The sequence below is a fragment of the Anopheles merus genome, chromosome 2L, assembly GCF_017562075.2.
Source record: "Anopheles merus strain MAF chromosome 2L, AmerM5.1, whole genome shotgun sequence".
NCBI classification, from domain to species: Eukaryota; Metazoa; Arthropoda; class Insecta; order Diptera; family Culicidae; genus Anopheles; species Anopheles merus.
The window spans coordinates 50,100,351-50,117,757 of NC_054083.1; the positions used below are offsets into that span (position 1 = coordinate 50,100,351).

At 48.3% G+C, this 17,407-nt stretch overlaps 1 protein-coding gene across 12 annotated transcripts in view; it reads left to right on the top strand.

Annotated features, from left to right (window-relative positions):
* The first annotated feature begins 336 nt into the window (after positions 1–336).
* The window catches only part of LOC121591759 (putative cyclin-dependent serine/threonine-protein kinase DDB_G0272797/DDB_G0274007), a 76,629-nt gene continuing 59,558 nt past the window's right edge, over positions 337–17,407 (top strand). The window contains exons 1-3 of one of the 12 annotated variants that reach the window (XM_041912674.1): positions 337–616; positions 14,123–14,319; positions 14,433–14,828. In XM_041912674.1, coding sequence (XP_041768608.1) covers positions 14,750–14,828 — 79 coding nt within the window. In that variant the 5' untranslated portion in view covers positions 337–616; positions 14,123–14,319; positions 14,433–14,749. The other 11 variants (XM_041912677.1, XM_041912676.1, XM_041912670.1 and 8 more) reach the window with 11 other exon arrangements.

Below are 17,407 nucleotides of genomic sequence, written 5' to 3' on the forward strand. Positions count from 1 at the left end.
ATATACGCATTGTGTTGGTGTTGGTGCATTTCCATACCTGCTATGTAAACAGCGCGCGCGACCGCCGGCCAAGGAAAAATAGATTTCCTCACCGATCAACACTTCTCCAGGTGAGAACACGCGCGTTTTCACTCTCCCCATCTCACTCTCACTCCCTTCACTTTCCTAATCGCTATATCTCGTTCTATCTGTCGCACAGGTATGGGCGGCTATCTCTCGCAGCACGATAAAAACGGATACAAACGCGTGTTGCGTCACGCGCACCCGCTCTTGCTTTCTCTCGCTCGCTCTCGCGCTCTCCGTTCTAAACCGCGCGTTGCGTCGCGCCTTGACAAAATACATCCCCGACGGAAGCCAGACGACGACGACGACGACGGAGATTGTTAGGCAGGCCAGGCAGACCCCAAACGCATTAGCTAAGCAACCTTCCGCGCGCGTGTGTTCTCAGTGTACGTTTTCGCGTCCGTATCGCAGGAAGCACAGCAGCAGCAGCAGCGCAGCTCTCATCATCATCACACAGTCGGCTTTGCTGTATTTTTTGTTGTTGTATTGGCGTCTGTGTGCGTGCGTGTGTGTGGTCCCCAACGTCGTCGTGGTTTGTCGTTGTCAAAGGGTGGTGGGTTGCACTGGTAGGGGAGGGGGAGAAGTGGGTTGGACACGCAGTTCAAACATCCGGGCGGGTGGACGGGGCGTTACGCTCTTCCCGTCGCTCAGCGCTGTTTTCGTCCTTCAGACTTGTAGACGGTGTGCGTGCGTGTGTGTGTGTGCGGTGTACATGCGTACAAGCTGGTGCGGTGCTGTGTGAATGTGTTGTGCGTGCGCGTGTGTGTGCGCGGTGGAGCCGTCGCCGTCGTTTGTCGTCGCCTGCCGTGTTTTTCCACTCCAACTCCCATCTCCGGTCCTGCGTGCAGTCGCCTCGTTGAGGCGTAGTAGAAGCCAGAGCCAGTGAAAAACAAACAAGCATAAAAAGTAGGTAAGAAATGTGTGTGCGTGCGTGTGGAAAGCGTGAAAGCGGGAAAGGGAGCAAGTACAGGCCACAGACGGCCGTTTTTTTGTGTGAGTCCTGTCGCTCCTACAAGAGCTGTTATTCATGCAAGAAGGCATTAGAAGGATTTAAAACCGACGCCTGCTTTGATGATTGTCACGATCTTCTTGACTTCAAAATAGCGTTTGACCTGCAATGTCCTTTTTTAGCTTCAAATGTTCATTAAAAAAAGGGAAACATTCCTTTACACACTCAACGCACACCGACCAGCACGCCAGCTGCGTGTGTGTGTCCGTTGTCCACTGAAGTGAAACGAAAAAGGGGGGAGAGGGGACGCTTTCTGTGTGCGTTCACTTCATTAGTCCAGTACACCCTCGGGCCCGGGCCGTTGCAAACGTCCAAAGCGAACAAAACACAATCCACATTCATCCAAGAAGCCTCTGACCTCAAACGCAGAGTGCTGCCGGCGTGTGTGTGTGTTTTTTGTTACTTCTCGTTCAACCCATCAAGCGAAACCAGCTTTCAAGAGGGCGGAGACGTTGGAGGAGAGGGAGAGGGTTACTCCGGGTCAAAAACGGTTAGGACAGGGCGGCGGTGTAAGGATGCTCGCGCAAGGATCGTAATCAAACAGCCGCGGGCCGTTCAAGCAGTGGAGTGACCAGTGCTGCGTGTGTGGTTGTGCTTGTTGTGCAGTGTTGGAATTCTGTGTCTTTTTTTGTAAAGAAGGTGTCCTTTGAGTGTGTGCGTGTGTGTGTGAAAAAGAAGTCCGTCTGCTGTGAGTCGCTGGAAAGTGTAATTTGGGAAAGAAAAACGGCATCCTTTTTCAACAAAGCTTTTGCTCTCAAGAGTGCAATGTGTACGCGGGTGTGTGTGTGTGTATGTGTGTGTTCGTAAAAAAAGCCCAAAAGCCCCAAACAGTTCTCGTGAACACAGGGCAGGGAGACGCGTCTTCCTTCCATTCCATTTTTCAGGCTAATCGTAGTTGACGTGTGTGTGTGTGCGTTGCCAGGGGATGGGAAAATGGGTTTAGAGTTATCCTTTTTGTTGTTTTTTTTTTACGGAAAGTGACAATCACGCGAACAACAGCGCTCACACAAACACACACACACACAAACACACAATTTGTAAAGGAGAAGGATACGCGCATCCTTTTTTCCTGGAAAAAGGGGGCCAATTTTCCGATGATTCCGACTCGTTCAAACTTTGGTCCTTTGGGCGCACTCTCTCGCTCTCTCTCTCTCTCTCTCTCTCCCTCTTGGCTTGAGAAGATTGCATGAAAAAAAGAGAGAGAGCGAGAGCAAAGTGTTGTGCTCCTTTTTCACAGACAAGAAAGAGAGTAAATGTGTAAAACGGGTGTCTGTATGTGTGTGTGTGTGTTGATGTGGGAAAATTGTGAACCGAGCGCAGCACCACCGAGCGTTTTCGAGGTTGATCGAGCATGAAAAGAAAAGCCTACTGCGATGAGCGATGGGGCAGGAAGGGAAGCGAAAAGTATGAAGGTGGCTCATCCTCCCTCCTACCCCGACCGGGGGAAGGGATGGTAGGGAGGGGAAAGCCCGTCCCCCGTTTCCTTTTGCCCGTATGCATGTGTGCGTGTAAGTGCGTGTCGGGACGAACAAACACACACGTGAAAGTGAAGGTGAAACGCAATCCAACCGGAAAAACAGCGTTCGAGGAAAAATGGAAAATGGGAAAAGTGGAAAAATGAAACGAGTGCAACTTTTACCTTAGTGTGTGTGTACGTGTTGGTGTGTATAGGAACACAAAAAAAAAACGGGATACGAGTTTAAGCACTGAAAAAATTGAGTGCATGGGAGAGACGGTCAGAAAAGAGGATGGAAAAAGCCAACCCTACTGCTACTGTAGGCTTTTCATTTCGGGGCCCGGTGAAAATCCTTGCGCGCAGCCAAGTGTAAATATTGTGAACCCCGGAGGATGCCTGTGAACGGTCGGGAGTGTCGTCAGCCGTTGCGGCAATCGCTTGGCACTTCGTTTTTGTGTGGTTTTTACTTAGTGTCGTCGTTTTTGTTCCATAATTAACACATATTTTGCACAGTGAGAGAGCCAGAAAGATGAATAGAAGGGGGTGATTAAGAGGAAGTTATCGTTCCCAGTCTCTGCAAACAGGTCCACTAATCCGTTCCAAGTCAACAGCGTGTGTTTAAGAGCGTTACTCGAGTGCTTCAGTTGCCAAGGTTGAATTGTGGGTACCACTTTTAGGGCTCCAGTTTTTGGTATCGTGTGATAACAAACCCACTCGGGTGTTTCCTGGAAGTAACCATCATCGGCTCAGAAAAGCAGGAGCATTGAAAAGGGGTAGTAGCCACGCACAAGCACTAACCACAAAGCCACAATCTCTGACAGTCGTGTTTGGGTCCTCCTCTCACACACACTCTGCCGTACTCAGCCTACCCCGAACGTGATAGTACAGCTGAGTTTTCACTCAGGTTGGCAACCTCAATCCGTACTGCTCTTCTATCAGAAAAATGCATCTGCTTCTTGCTCAACAACTTCCCCGGAATGGCATTCGGGCCTTCGGGATTGGTTCTGCGGTCCCTGCAGAAAGGTGTGAACTGTTTGTCTCCCGTTGTCAACTGGTGTGCGTGCAGTTTATTTTATCGACACGGCTATTGCTTTTGCGCGTTCGTGTGATAAGACCAACACGTGCTAAATCGAACCCAGCGTTTGTGTGTGTGTGTGTGTGTGTAAGTGTTTGTCGACGGTTGGTTGGCAGCTGTCTTTACCGCAGAGCGTACCAGCGTCACTCTTAATCAGCGTGGAAGTCACATTCCCTGCTGCATTTGTGGGATTGCCTCGCTTGCTGTACTAACTGCTGCTCCCCTTTTCTTTCCCTTTGCTTTTTGGTCGTGGACGTCAACGGGAGAAGGTGCGCTTAGCTATCGTTATCAGTTCAAACATACACACACAAGCACACAGATACACACACACATCATTCAAACAGCATAACGGCACTTCAGGGAGCCACAGCCGAACGACCAAATCCGTCATGCCGACGTGCCGATAAGCTGCGCCCAAGATTTGAAAAGGGATTTTCAGACCTTCGCACAGGGTGCCGGGGGGTGTCTGTCTAGGTTTTCTTGTTTTTCTTTTTGGTCGGAACGTCCGCATTTGGATGTCTAGCCCGCACAGCGTCGTTGGGAGTGCCGAGGAATTCCTAATCCGTTGACGGTAGAGCTGTGTATTGGTGTGTTTCTGGCAAACTGCTAAAGCTGTTTTGATGTTTAACGCACGCGGAGAGAATACGGCAAAAAGCCCACGAAGGGCTTATGACATTTGTATTCACGGGAAGGCTTACGCTGCCGTCACTGATGGTACGCTACTGATTCACGTTCCGAAAATGTGACTTTTTTGTGAAGATTCAAGTACCTGGAGTAAATGGTTTTGATGAAATACGCGCTACTGCATCACTAGTGGTGTTATATTTACATCAATTATGTGACCCACTGCCTATCAGAAGAAGCATAACGGGTGCAGAAATGCTCATGACTAATTTGGGAAGGTGTTTGAATTAGCTGGAACAAAAAGACTTTGATGTTCAGGAGTTACTCAACCAAGGGAGGAATGAACGGCATCTACTCTTTTGACATTTCTAACAACATAATGAAAATAATGATTCCGAAAGCATGTCGTAATACGAGATTTGTAGGGGCTTTGACAGCTGCTAGGAACTTAATATTGACGCCACTCGCTGCCTAGCAATCCAACAGTTAACACCGCACGAGACGAACCCACTGAACCCTGGCCTCAGGGCAGTCATCTATCCTGAAATACACCGAAGCAAAGGCTCTAATGAAAGGCTCGGATATTATGTATCACAGAGAGGAGGGAATCCAATTTGCGGTGTACATATCTGGTTCCTTTTTTGCTCACATACCGCCTGGTTTGCATTCGCCATATGTCCCGGAGCAGCCTATCAGAGGTTGGTGGAGGTCAGTAGGATCAAATCAAATCTATATTTTTATCCTCTTTACGACTTCTCGCTTCCCTGTGTGTGGAGCAGAGTAGCCTAGTGTGGTCCTCCACACCCGGTTAGTTTTGTTGTAAATAATCTCCACTCAGTCGCACTGTGGGCTGCAGTTAGCACGTACCGATCCGATTTGCCAAAGGATCGAATCCCCGGCGTGAAAAGGGGTTGAATTTCGCCACTCCCAATCGCGCACTCCCCAAAGTGTGTCCCCTCCGTTTGTAAAAAGAGCCATACGGATGGGTTGGAACTGTCGGTGTATGTGCTGTATGGCTGGGATGTCTCACATGGCGTTAGCAAATGCAAATCTCCTCATTTCGGGCTTTAATGCTAGCTCCAACCCCTTTTTTCGTGGCGACCTTTACCCAGCAGTGCCCACTCCTCTGCATGCATAATTGAATTATGGCAGCAGTAACGCTATCCGGTTGACACTCTGCATAGGAGCTCCGGTGTCTTTGAGTGTGTCCCGGTTGCTATACTACCGAAACTATTACCAGCAGGGGCTCTGCCACACGACCTTACTTTGCGAGCGGAGGGCCGGTGTTGTGGACGAATAAGCACCAGGATTGAAGTGATATATCTGTCCATCCCTCCAACGAGGGGGGCGAGAAGATGGCTGGAGGCTTCCGAGCAAAGGCACAGCAGTGTGTATAGCAGCAGGTCTTTTGGGTTATATACGCTCTAATTAAGTTATTGGATTTTCCTCCGAACTCCGAAGGGCAGAGCAGGTATGTGGCTCGGTTGTGGGTGTGTGTGGGTGTGTGCGTATCAAACCTACGCTGGATCTTTGTGGCCAATGCGACACGAGCCGAGAAGCTTTCTCAACCGTATGGACCAAATTGTGTGATTTCTGGTTCGATAAATCTTGCTGAGAGATGGATGGATATGGGACAGGACTGGGGCAGGAGTAGCACGTCACGATGGACAAATTAGAATAACTGGATCATCTGCATAGCTGATTGCAGATGGCCGCAACCGAAGATGTGTTGTGGTGTATCTGGAATATCTTCAGTGTAGATCACAGTCGACGTGCGTCAGAATGTCGGTGAAGAAATTTCACAAACTTTAGGTTAGAGTTTAGCTCCCTTTGCTTTATTAACAACATTTTGTCGTGCACATTGCATAACACTAGGCGCTTTGGTAAGGCTTTTTCGTAATCTCAGTTGAAAGTAGGTAAGCCGCTTGTTGAAACGTTTAGCATTTTTTTTTGCCTTTCTTCTTGATGTCTGTTGTCTGATGGATGATTATCCGCTTAACAGTGCTTACGATCGATGTACACAGTTGAACATGATTTTTTGCTGTATGCAGTTCAGGTGCTGTGCCACCTTGACACAATATCCATGCCCCACAAATCGCACCGACACACCCATGCTGCTGTTTTGTTGGCAATATGGACCATAAAACACAACCGAATGTTCTGTGACAGTGGCAAAGAAAACCTGTGTTCCCTATTGCGCTGTTAACCTATTTTGCCCCGTAGTGTTGCACTACTCAAAAAAGGGACAGTTTCGCCCGTTTTGTTGTTCCAGAGACCCTGTTTCCTAACGAAATGTCAACCAGGCAAGTCCTGCAAGTCGCTATTCATATTGCGATCAAACAATGATGCCTTTTTCCCTCCCCTTCTTTTTGCGCAACAATTGCGCACACTGTAAGACCGCCGTGAGGTGTACGAAAGTGTTGCTGCCCTCTGTCGTGCAAGTATAATCTCCCCCGTCATCAAGAACCTTTCCTTATTATGGAGTCGCCCAAAAATAGAAGAAAACACTCACCCCCTCGTGTGTGTGTGTCGGTGTCGGTCGGAGGGTGGCCTTTTCAAAAGGGAAGTGCTGCTTACTTCGCAACACCTTCGCACACCACACCGACGGACCGGCAGCCGAAGCTCAAGGATGTTTATTATTTATCGAGAAACACTTTCCGCACTCCTCACTCCCGGTTGGGAGCGATTCTCACTAGCCACTTGCGCGGAAGAGCTTTCACGACCCTTCGTCCGCTGCTCAATGAATCATTGGCCGTGGGGAAGCCGGGCAGGAAGACGTTCCAGCACAATCCTTCGCCGTGCGGTTGCTGACAGCGCACAAGCAGTCGCGAACAGTGCAACATGTGACGGCGAAAATGGTCTGGTGGGGCACCGTCCGCTCATTTGTCTTCCGTCCGGGGAGCGCTCCACTTACGATTGTGCTGTGGAGCTCCTTCATTTCCTGGCACCGTGTTTTGCCGCTCGGGACCGAAAACTTTCCTTCCCTTGCTTGCTCGGTCCCTCCGTATTGAGCTTCTTTGTCGCTGTTTGTCGGTGTGTGTGTGTGTGTGTGTGTGTGTGTGTGTGTGTGTGTGTGTGTGTGTGTGTGTGTGTGTGTGTGTGGTGTGTGTGTGTGTGTGTGTGTGTGTGTGTGTGTGTGTGTGTGGTGTGTGTGTGTGTGTGTGTGTGTGTGGTGTGGTGTGTGTGTGTGTGTGTGTGTTGTGTGTGTGTGTGTGTGTGTGTGTGTGTGTTGTGTGTGTGTGTGTGTGGTGTGTGTGTGTGTGTGTTGTGTGTGTGTGTGTGTGTGTGTGTGTTGTGTGTGTGTGTGTGTGTGTGTTGTGTGTGTGTGTGTGTGTGTGTGTGTGTGTGGTGTGTGTGTGTGTGTGTGTGTGTGTGTTGCGCGTAATCAGTGCAGATGGGTCGAGAGGAGGAAGATTGCCCTTGGTCCGGAGACGTGCCGGCAGCCATTGTCATAGGACCACCAACGTTTGCCACCCGATTGCGTGTCTATCTATGCGGCCCCTGGCGGGAAACGGCTGTGCTCTTCGTTAGCACTCCATTTGGGTCATTTGTGTGGTGGTGGTGGCACTGTATATAATGTCGCTCCAGCACCAGCACTCAGCGACACTTAATAGGCTCAACAGAGAATGGAGCAAGACGCACGTACATATACAAATAGTGTGGCATTGCTGTGGAAAAGCGCGCACACACACTGTAGATACAGTATCAAGTCAAAGTTTTAGGTTTAATACACTTCTAAATGCATATAAAGAGGATGTTTTTGCTTATCATACCCTAAAAAAGTGGCGTTTGTAATGTACATTGCATAATGTTAGGCGTTTTGAAGCAAACATTGAGCTCTTTACGGTTGAAAACGCTTTTATTAATTTAAAACAATGTAATTGCATTCAACAGAAACAATCGCCCGTTAAAACGGTGGCAAATGGATTCGCTGAAATGTGAGAGCCGGGTTTTATTGCTTCAGATGAACCGGGTATAGCGTAATTTGACGAAGAGCGCATCAGCGCTAGCACAAATCAAACCTTCATATATATGTGTATGTATGTATGTATGTATATTGTGGCGATTTAGTTCTGGCCCCCCGGGCAGCGCATTTGCTTTGCATTTTCTCTGCGCGTACAATTGAATCCATCCAACCCTCCAGCGCCGCCCTCTCCAGGAAAATCGGGGAATGCCTGGAGGGTTTCGAACCCCCGTGTCTTGCCTTGTCCTGTCCGTTCTTGACAGATCTCTCTCTTTCTCGGTGTGTTTGGTTCACTCTTCAGCACACACACTGTCCATCTACTACTCCTCCCCTCCCCCTTCTCCTCCCCCTGCCATCCATCCGTGACCTACACTAGCGAAAGTAGGCCGTGCGCTGGCCCGCGCACGGTGGTCGTATGTCATAGCGAGTGGTACAAAATCTAATTATACCTAGTGCACTAAAAATAGCTCCCAACACCGTCCGTCCACCACACTCGGCACCGTATCTTATCCGGGGTCGTACGCCAGGGTGGAGAGATAGTGCTCGGGAGAGTGGGTGGGTGGGAAGAAGGTGTTAGGAAGTGCACCGTGCGTGCACCATAACCTCGGGCACGAGTGGCGCACGAGTTTGCCACCATCGCCACACCATCGGCCCCACGTATCGCGTTTTATTGATTCGTGGTCGCTCTTCTTTCGTCTATCTCTCGCTCCCGGGGGGAGTTGTTTCATTTTGTTTCTTTTTTTTTGGTGGTTGGCTGGTCGTGATCTACATTTTCCGCCGAAAGATGGCCATTGGCTCACCACCAAGTGTGCAGTGTGCAGAGCGCGGAAAGAGAGCGAGCAGGTGATGGTGGCGAGCACTTTGCACTCAATTTCGAAGCAGTCGAGACACTCAACACTTGACGCATGTTCGACCCCATTGGAAAGCGCGAGAGAGAGTGAGATGAGTGTGAAAAAGGAAGGGGAGAAAAAACACACCTTCACACACACACACACACACACACACACACACACACACACACACACACACACACACCGCTTCAGCCGCTTCCGTTAATGGGGTGTTGTTTGCACAAAAACCGGATGGTTTGCGTTAGATTTCACGTACGCTCGCGGCCGTGTCTGTGTTGCCTCTGGTGTGCGTGTGTGTTTGGTGGACCGTAAGAAGGGGGGGGGGGGGGTAAGACGCGTAAAAATGGTTTACCACTTCCAATCAGGGTACGCTACGCACACCCAACACATGCGCCACAAACACACATGATGCAAAAAAAAAAAAAGATGCCGAATCGGTGATGATGTCCCGAAAATAACATTAAAGTGCTCATCTTTCCCGCCATTTGTTTTCCTCTTTTGTGCTTGCATCGGCACGGCCACCTGCTCCCCATCAAAACGGTGCCTGTTTTTATCAGCTTGAGCGGTTAACACCGTGCTGGGTAACGCTCTATCAGTGTATCTACCGCGTGCAAGGGTTGTGATGGCGATGGGACTCGGTTTGGATATCGATTACCTTGGCCATGTGGCCAGGTGTACCAGTGCTGGCTGAAGGTTTGTAGGCAGGCAAAACAGCAGCACAAAACCACCAGCGATTTGTGTCGGCAAAAAGTTGTTAAGTTCAGCTAGCTTGCCCATTCATCCCGACGTTTGAAATGGAACACACTTCGATGGAACTGGGTTGAAGTTATCGTTAAAAACGAAGCATCTTCCTGGAATTGGAACTGCTGCTTCCTTATTATGCTGGCAACTTTTGGGCTTTGATTTATCTCGTGTTTTTTGTTGGGATGGTCCTGTATTCAAACATTTCCCGGAAGTCGTCACAAGCCGTTCCCAGGAGCTTTTCTTTCACGATGCAAACGTCAGGGGCTTGTGTGAGAGGCAACCATGTGCTTAATAAGATAATATTGTACAGCGGAAAGCATAACTTTAGGCGTTTTTTTTATTCTAACAGCATTTAGCTGGACGCAAATAGGCTTGTGGTGCTATTTTTTACATCTTTTTAGTTTTCTTGCAAGCAGCTGTCACTGCGGGCGAAACATTTGGGATGGAAAACACAAACCTCAACATTTTACCAAACGTCAGAATGCGTTTTTCGTGCCTCCGTGAGCATTTGTATAAGCATGGATTCTCTTTTTTCTTTTTAAGGCCTTCTTTCCTTTACCCTATCCCTATCTCTTGTGCGGTTGAGCTAGGACTGAAGCTTTCTTTCTGTCCATACTTCACGCCAGTGTGACGTTCGGGGATGCATCAGGCTCACCCCGACTGTACCAAACGCTTCCCAGGAATTCCGTTTGTCGGCTGACGTAAGGGTGCAAACCCCTTTCCGACTGACGTGTAGCAGGGCGCGCACAGACACACACGTCATCGTTCGGAGATGATAAATATTTAAAGAATGTGCTCCTCTGCCGCACTCCGTTTCCGTTGTTGCGGGTTTTTTGATCCTTTCCTTGGAAAAGAAACACAGTAGTGTACCGCATTCATGCGGGGAGGTTTGGATTATTTCGTTCGTGTTTTTTGCTTCACTCTTTTGCTGCAGCGCTGTCGTGCTCTGGGTGCTGTCGCCCACAACCCGTAGCCCTTGTTGGGGTTCGTTGACCTTTTGCTGTGTGTGTGTGTGTGCAATGTATTTCCCTGTGCTTAGTAGAAGCCATTTTCATGATTTGCTTTTGCGCTTGAAGAGCAGGTGGAAGCAGTTTCATTCGCAGAATGAACTTTACCAATTGCAAGAAAGCATGTTTTTGCGCCACTCTCAACAAAAGGGGGGACTTCATTTTTCACCAGGCTGGTTTGTTTTTCGCTGTAGTTTAATGACGCTGAAAAGCAAAGAAAACGGGTGTCCTCTGTGATGCCCTTATCGTGTGTACGCCCACAAGAACAGCGAATGGAAAAGAAAGATGATGAAAAATGCTTTCCCCATCGGTGGTCGTCCAGCCTATCCGACCCACACAGCAAACGGAAGGAAGTTATCACTCCCGATACAGAAACAACAACGGCTGGGTTGGCTTCCTTTGTGTACTGGCCGTTTGCAGCAGCTGGGAGGAAGCCGAGGAAAGCCTTTTTTTAATCCAACATGCTCGCTCCACCCGGCCCAGCCCAACCATAACTTCTTATCAAAGCCGCGTGTGTCGCGCGCGCGTCCGGGGAATACAACGGCCCTGGGTCGGGTTGCTGGTACCATTGCGTGCGCTACCCCCAACTTACCACTGGCACTCCTCTCCCCTTTTTTTGCCATGCATCCTTTTCCAACCACCAGCATGCAAAGGCACGTGCGCGCACACTGAAGTGGGAAAATCATCAAGAAGAGAAAGGCAAAGAAATTACACGGAAAAAGAGCATTCCACGGGTGTTGCTGTGGCGGCCATCGGATTGTGTCGCTTTTGCTGCGAGTTCGAGGAAGCTATTTTTCTTTCCTCTTACACCCCGAATGATCCTTTCGGCTTTTCCACCGTCACACCGGAGAGACGTTCACAATCTCGGCATGACTTTATCTTCCTGGTGGATGATAAATTATGAATCCATTCGAGGGGTGTTGGGATGTTGTTGGCACCACCCCCCTATACCACCACCCCGCGCTAAGCTGAAATTATTAGTACCGGCGGGGTCATTTCCACCCAATTGGCCCCTGCCGCCCGCCCCCTTAGGCTCCGATTGTCGCTTCATCGCCGAAGCTTAACGATCTTTCTGCTGTGCCCGTGGTGCCGTGAAGCGTGAAGGCGATCGTTTGCCCACGTACCGATTAAAATGTGCAGCTTTCAAAGCGCTCTAGGCGGGATTGGGGGGGGGGGGGGGCTAGGAATGTAATCGATTTGAAGCCGAGACGCGCTGGCTTTTGTTACGCTTTGCTGGAGAGCGAAGTAATCTTACGCGTTTGTAAAATAATTGATGATGTTTTGCGTGGGGAGCTTTAACAGCCGTGCTGAAATTAATGCGAGCAAAGCAGGAAGTAGTAACAGTTGGAAAAGTGGTGCTTTCGTTCGAGACTTTGAAGCAAAATCGTGAAGTACCATGCGTCTCCATCATGCGGCACACGTGGTAAAATTGATTAAATTGATATAAATTAATGCTTCTTTACTCGTGGAACGGTATAAAACCTATGTTAAACAGAAAAAGAACCTACATTTTTTTACACAAACATAAATTGAGAGTTTTGTGGAAATTTCGTGATTAAAAGTGTACGACATGGCAATCGTAAACGACAACCAATTCAATCAACCTGACGAGACACGAGCCACAGTCGTATTGATTTTTCCGAGTGTGTACGTATTCACACACACACACACACACACACACACACCGTTGGTGCCATTTCAATGGCTATTGTGCGTTGTGTTTGTGCGCCTCATCTCGTTGCGATCTTATAAAAGTGCTGCGTGACCTCCTTTTTTTCCTCCTGGTACTTTCGCCCCTTTTGCAATGCGCGTTCCATCATCATCACCCTGCTTCTCCCTTCCTACAATCCACACCTTTACCACACCGATCGGTTCTGGCTGCCCTTTCTCTCACACCCATCAATCACCCTGACCCCCGGAGACAGGGGAGGGTGGACAGAAAATTCAATTAAATTATCGCAACGCAATGATTAATTAATTTTCCGGGCAACGCACGTTCGGCATTTTGACGGTGCCGCGCTGCTATTTTCCCCGTTGTGGGTGTGTGTGTTTGTGTGTGTCAACCAGAACCATTGCTGCAATCCTGGTACATGAGGCCGCCAGAAAACATCATCATCATCATCATCATCATCCGCTCTGTGAGCAGTGACGCTTGAGGCTTCTTTTTTCATCCCGTGACCGGATGGTGACTGTGTTGTGACGAGTTTATTGCAGCAGCAGCAGCAGCAGCAGATTGCATTAGGTGAAATGAAGGCCGGCGTGTGGAGTTCGCTTAGTCCCGGAAATGGGAATAACAGCTACTAAAATGCGGCGGGGCAACAACACTGGTCCGTGGGCGCTGAGGTGCGTTTTGGGGGGGGGGGGGGGTCGACGAAAAGGGTGCGGAGGCAACCATTTCCCACCGCTTGCGCTGGACAATAATTTCCCCCGAGTGCTCTCGCAAGCAACGACGGTCGACGCGGGAGCAACATGCGCTCGAACGCGTCACCCCTTTCCTCCTCCACCGCACCGTTGGGTTGGGTTGATGGAACAGCGAGCATAAAAATGCTTACGCAAACAGGCCCCGGGGCGTTTGACGGACGGTGTGTGTGTGTGTCTGTGGCACGTGTGAACAGGGCCAACCCATCCCGTCCCTGTAGTGGCTGTGTTAAAAGCTTCGGTTTATCCTTTTTACCCGTGTGCTAGAGCGGTAAAGGGTGATAGAGGAGGGAAGGGGCGCCATGGGAGGAAACGGTGGAAGCTGTGGATGGAAATTGATCCACGATCCATTACTCCATTAGCTTATAATTTTCTCTACTCTCTTTTTGTGTGGGTCCGGTTGTCCTGTGCTGCGGGCGGCGTTTGGTCGCCTTCCGGCGGTGGAAAGATGCACCACCGATACTAATAGCTTTATGTGTGTGTGTGGCTGTGTGGCAATTATTTCAGCTGCCGCTGTGCCCCACACGTTGCTTACTGGTGCTGGATGCAAGCTGTTCCTTTTTCCATTACTATAATTAAGTAATTTAAGTGTATTAAAGTCAGTGGTGTGATTGTGACAAGTGACGTATGTAAAAATTTGATTGATTTGATTGAGAACAAATAACACAAAGTATATACAATAGCAAATACATCAAATAATCGGAACAATTTCACAAAATAATGGCGCTTTTTCTTGTCATTTGTGACACATTTCTTTTCTTATTTCTTGATTCATTTCCTCGTCTTTTCTTCTCACTTAAAAGTAATATTATAAATGTATCTATTAAATGTTCTCTATATTCCTTCGACTATAATTAGATCATTTGAAATGATAAATAACTAAACTAGTTTTTCTTCTTTTTCCATTTCAGGGTTGTTAAAATGGCTCAAACAACATCTTCTCGGCTTCCCTGTCTGAGCGATTTTTGTGACTTACTCACTTGAAGTCTCTCGATACAATAAAGCCGGATTATCTTACGTGCCTGTGTGGCTGTGTTGAAAGTGTGTGAGAGTGACAACTGAGTGAATTTCATATATTTTATTGTGTGTGTGTTTTCCTAATGAAATCGTCAGTACTAAAAATGTTTAATGGTTCTACAACTGTGTGAAAAGTGCTTTTAAATTATAGTTTTCCTCCTTCTTTTTCATTCCCTCCCTTGTGTGCGCGTGTGTGCGTGACAGGTGGTCAAACCTCAGTGCTAGGTGTGCCGTACAGCCTGCCAAGTGTGCGTGTGTGTGCCTGTACCAGTATGAGTGTGACGAAATATGCGGCGGAAATATGAGGTGGCGCTGCGTGACGAGCCGTGCTGAATCCGGTGCGCACCACCGTTGCGTGTAGCGCTTTTCCCTCCCGATGGGCGGTAAACTGGCCCCGGGCAGTCTCGACTGGTAGTCCCTGCTAAGTTCCGGGGCGTGTGTGTGCGTGTGCTGTGTGCTGTGTGTGCTGTGTAGTGTGAAGAGTATCCCGCTTTAGACAACCTTCTGCAAGTGCCACCAGAATGGGCTGCGGACAGAGCAAGATCCATCTCTACCCGAGGAAGAACAAAAGTAAATCGAACGGAAAGAAAAGCGGCCACAGTAAGTAGCGCTGTCTGTTTTGTACGCGCAAAGGCGTTAGTAATTCGATTGAAGTGTGTGTACTGTTGTTTTCGGTGGTAAAACGAAGGTCCAACATGCTCTTCCAATTCGCTCGTTGAATGATGTGAAGTAGAAATGATTTGAATATACATTTAAGGTGTTTAAATGGTTTAAGGGACTCCTCCTGGAGGCCCTGGACGATCAAACGCTGCCAATTAAAGGGAAATTGGGAGGCACCCACACAGATCAAACAGAATGCTCGAAGCCCGTTCCAACGCGTCGCCGTGTCCATCATCTTCCCAGCGTGGGCGCGGGCGTGGCGCTGAAACCTTCACCGAAACCTGACTGACGCCCAAATTGGTCGATAAAAGATCGCTCTATTTTTGGGGCCCGTTTTTACACCCGCCTAGCTATACATGGGGCATCGGGGTTAGGAAATCAATTTTATTAAAAAAAGAAGAAATAGAGAGAGGAAAAAGCAGGTATAAAACGAGCATCTGCTCGAATCGAAGCATGGTTTTTTAGCTTTGTTTGTGCGCCGTGCTTCTTTTATGGCTACTTTTAAGCTCCGGTCGGCTCCAGGCCTGGGGCTTCGGTCTGCAAATCAATTTCGGACCCAACGTGCGATGGAGGCATTTGCGGCCATAAAAGCGGCAAAAATATGAACAGTTAAGGTCGGAGCAAAAAGCCAACGGCAGCGCAAAACCGGCCAAACTGTTGAACCTGTGGGGCTGTGTGGAATTTGGCACAGAGAATAGCTGTGCAGAAGAGGCTCAAAAACTTTTCCTCTGTGGGCCATTTAAGGGGGTTTTTTTTCTATCGTAAACGAAATATGCTTTAGAACAAAAGCTTCTGGATTAGGGTTTAAAATTTCCCCCCAAGCATCGTGACTATCTCTTTTGCTACAAGTATTTTGAACTATCCAAAATAGAGAGGTGACAATACAGCTATTTCCCGGTAGAAAGAATGAAAATGACTTTAATGCTTTTATTACTATTTCTTGCAATTCGCTTGCTTTTTCGAAATCATTTCACATGCACGAGTGAACAGGAAATAGCTTTTCCAGCTCGGTTCGTTTGATTTTCCCCGCGGGGGAATTTTGTCCACCGCCTCTGCCGCCGTGGCGTGTTTCAACTTCTCCGAATTTTGATTGAGAGGTTATTATCAAAATAACTGTCCTTGGGAGAGAGAGAGAGAGCCCCCGTTTTATGTCCTTGCGCAGACACTAATTCCATCAAAATGAACCTGACTGTAATTGAACGACACTCCAGCCGCACCTGGGAAGAAGAAAACCGGCACAACAAATCCGTTCACCGCGCTCGCACGTCCCCGTCCTTCGCCGAACGGGTCGTCGTCGCCGTCGCCGCTGCCTCCGAAAACGGCAACAGACTTGTGGAGAGTGTAAAACCGGACGTAAGAAGCTAAATTGTGTGAAAATTGCTTTATTGATCGGATATTCTTGGTCAGGGTTCACACACACACAGGTGGTCAGGTGTGTATCGTGAACGGTCAATTCAGCCGCACAGGTTCTCAGGGTGTTTTTTTTATTTAATTTAGTCAACTTTCAGTCAAAAGTGGTGGTTTTGCGGTTCTTTTTTTATTGTTAGCTGTCCGGCTGGTGTAGCGGAACATAATGACCGCCGCACATAAATGTCCGTCCCAGGTGAGCCTTTTCCCCCCCGATCGATAGAGCATCGTGTTGTGCCCTTTTTCCTTGCCTGCTTTGTGCGCTTTTGTCGCTCGCCAATACACACTCGCCTTGGCAGCCATTTTGCGCGCGGATAATGGATAATGGTGATAGAAAAGTATGGCGGGGTGGGGAGGTTCGGGTTGTGTTTACATCGAACAATAATCATTATTTTTGTTTCTCCGACAGTGGGAAAAGGAGTTCGCCCTGGGAATGGAGTGAAAAGTGCAAATTAAGCTCGTTAGCATTGATGGGCGTTGGTTTTTTTGTGTTGCTTTTGTTTGTGTCGGCGGTTATGGTTCTGCCCTTTCCGCTTAAAACGGGTAAATGATACTTTACTAGAGCCTCCCCCATCCTATCCAATGACAAATCAATGTGAAATGATAATACCTGTTGAAATTTTTGGCGCACGTTTCTCGTTCGGGGCACAGACATTCTGGGAAGGTCGTTTTGTCTGCCTTGAAAGTGAGCGTTTTCTTTTTAATTTAAAAAAAAATTGATACTATTTCTCGTGCCCAATGGAGCATAAATTTAAATGATAAGTTGTTTGTAATATGCAAAACTTAAAATATTACAACAAATTGCATGCTGCATTTGATCGCCAATATCCTCCTTAAACTTTGCTCCAGATATTACAGACTCGTTCATTCTTTCTCTCTCTCTCTCTCTCCCTTCGCTTGCATTGGTTTAGTGGATGGTCGCGAACAGCCAGCCATAAATCAATGGCACTGGCCATAAATCAGTTCGTTAGGTGAAGTTTCGCTTCTCCCGGGACGCAGAATCCGATCCGAAAGGATGTGGCGAAGCAAGAAAAAACAGAAAAGGAAAAAAAATGGCATGTCGTAAAGCGGGAATTGATTTTTCTTGTTCCCTCGCTGTGGTCGTAAACCGA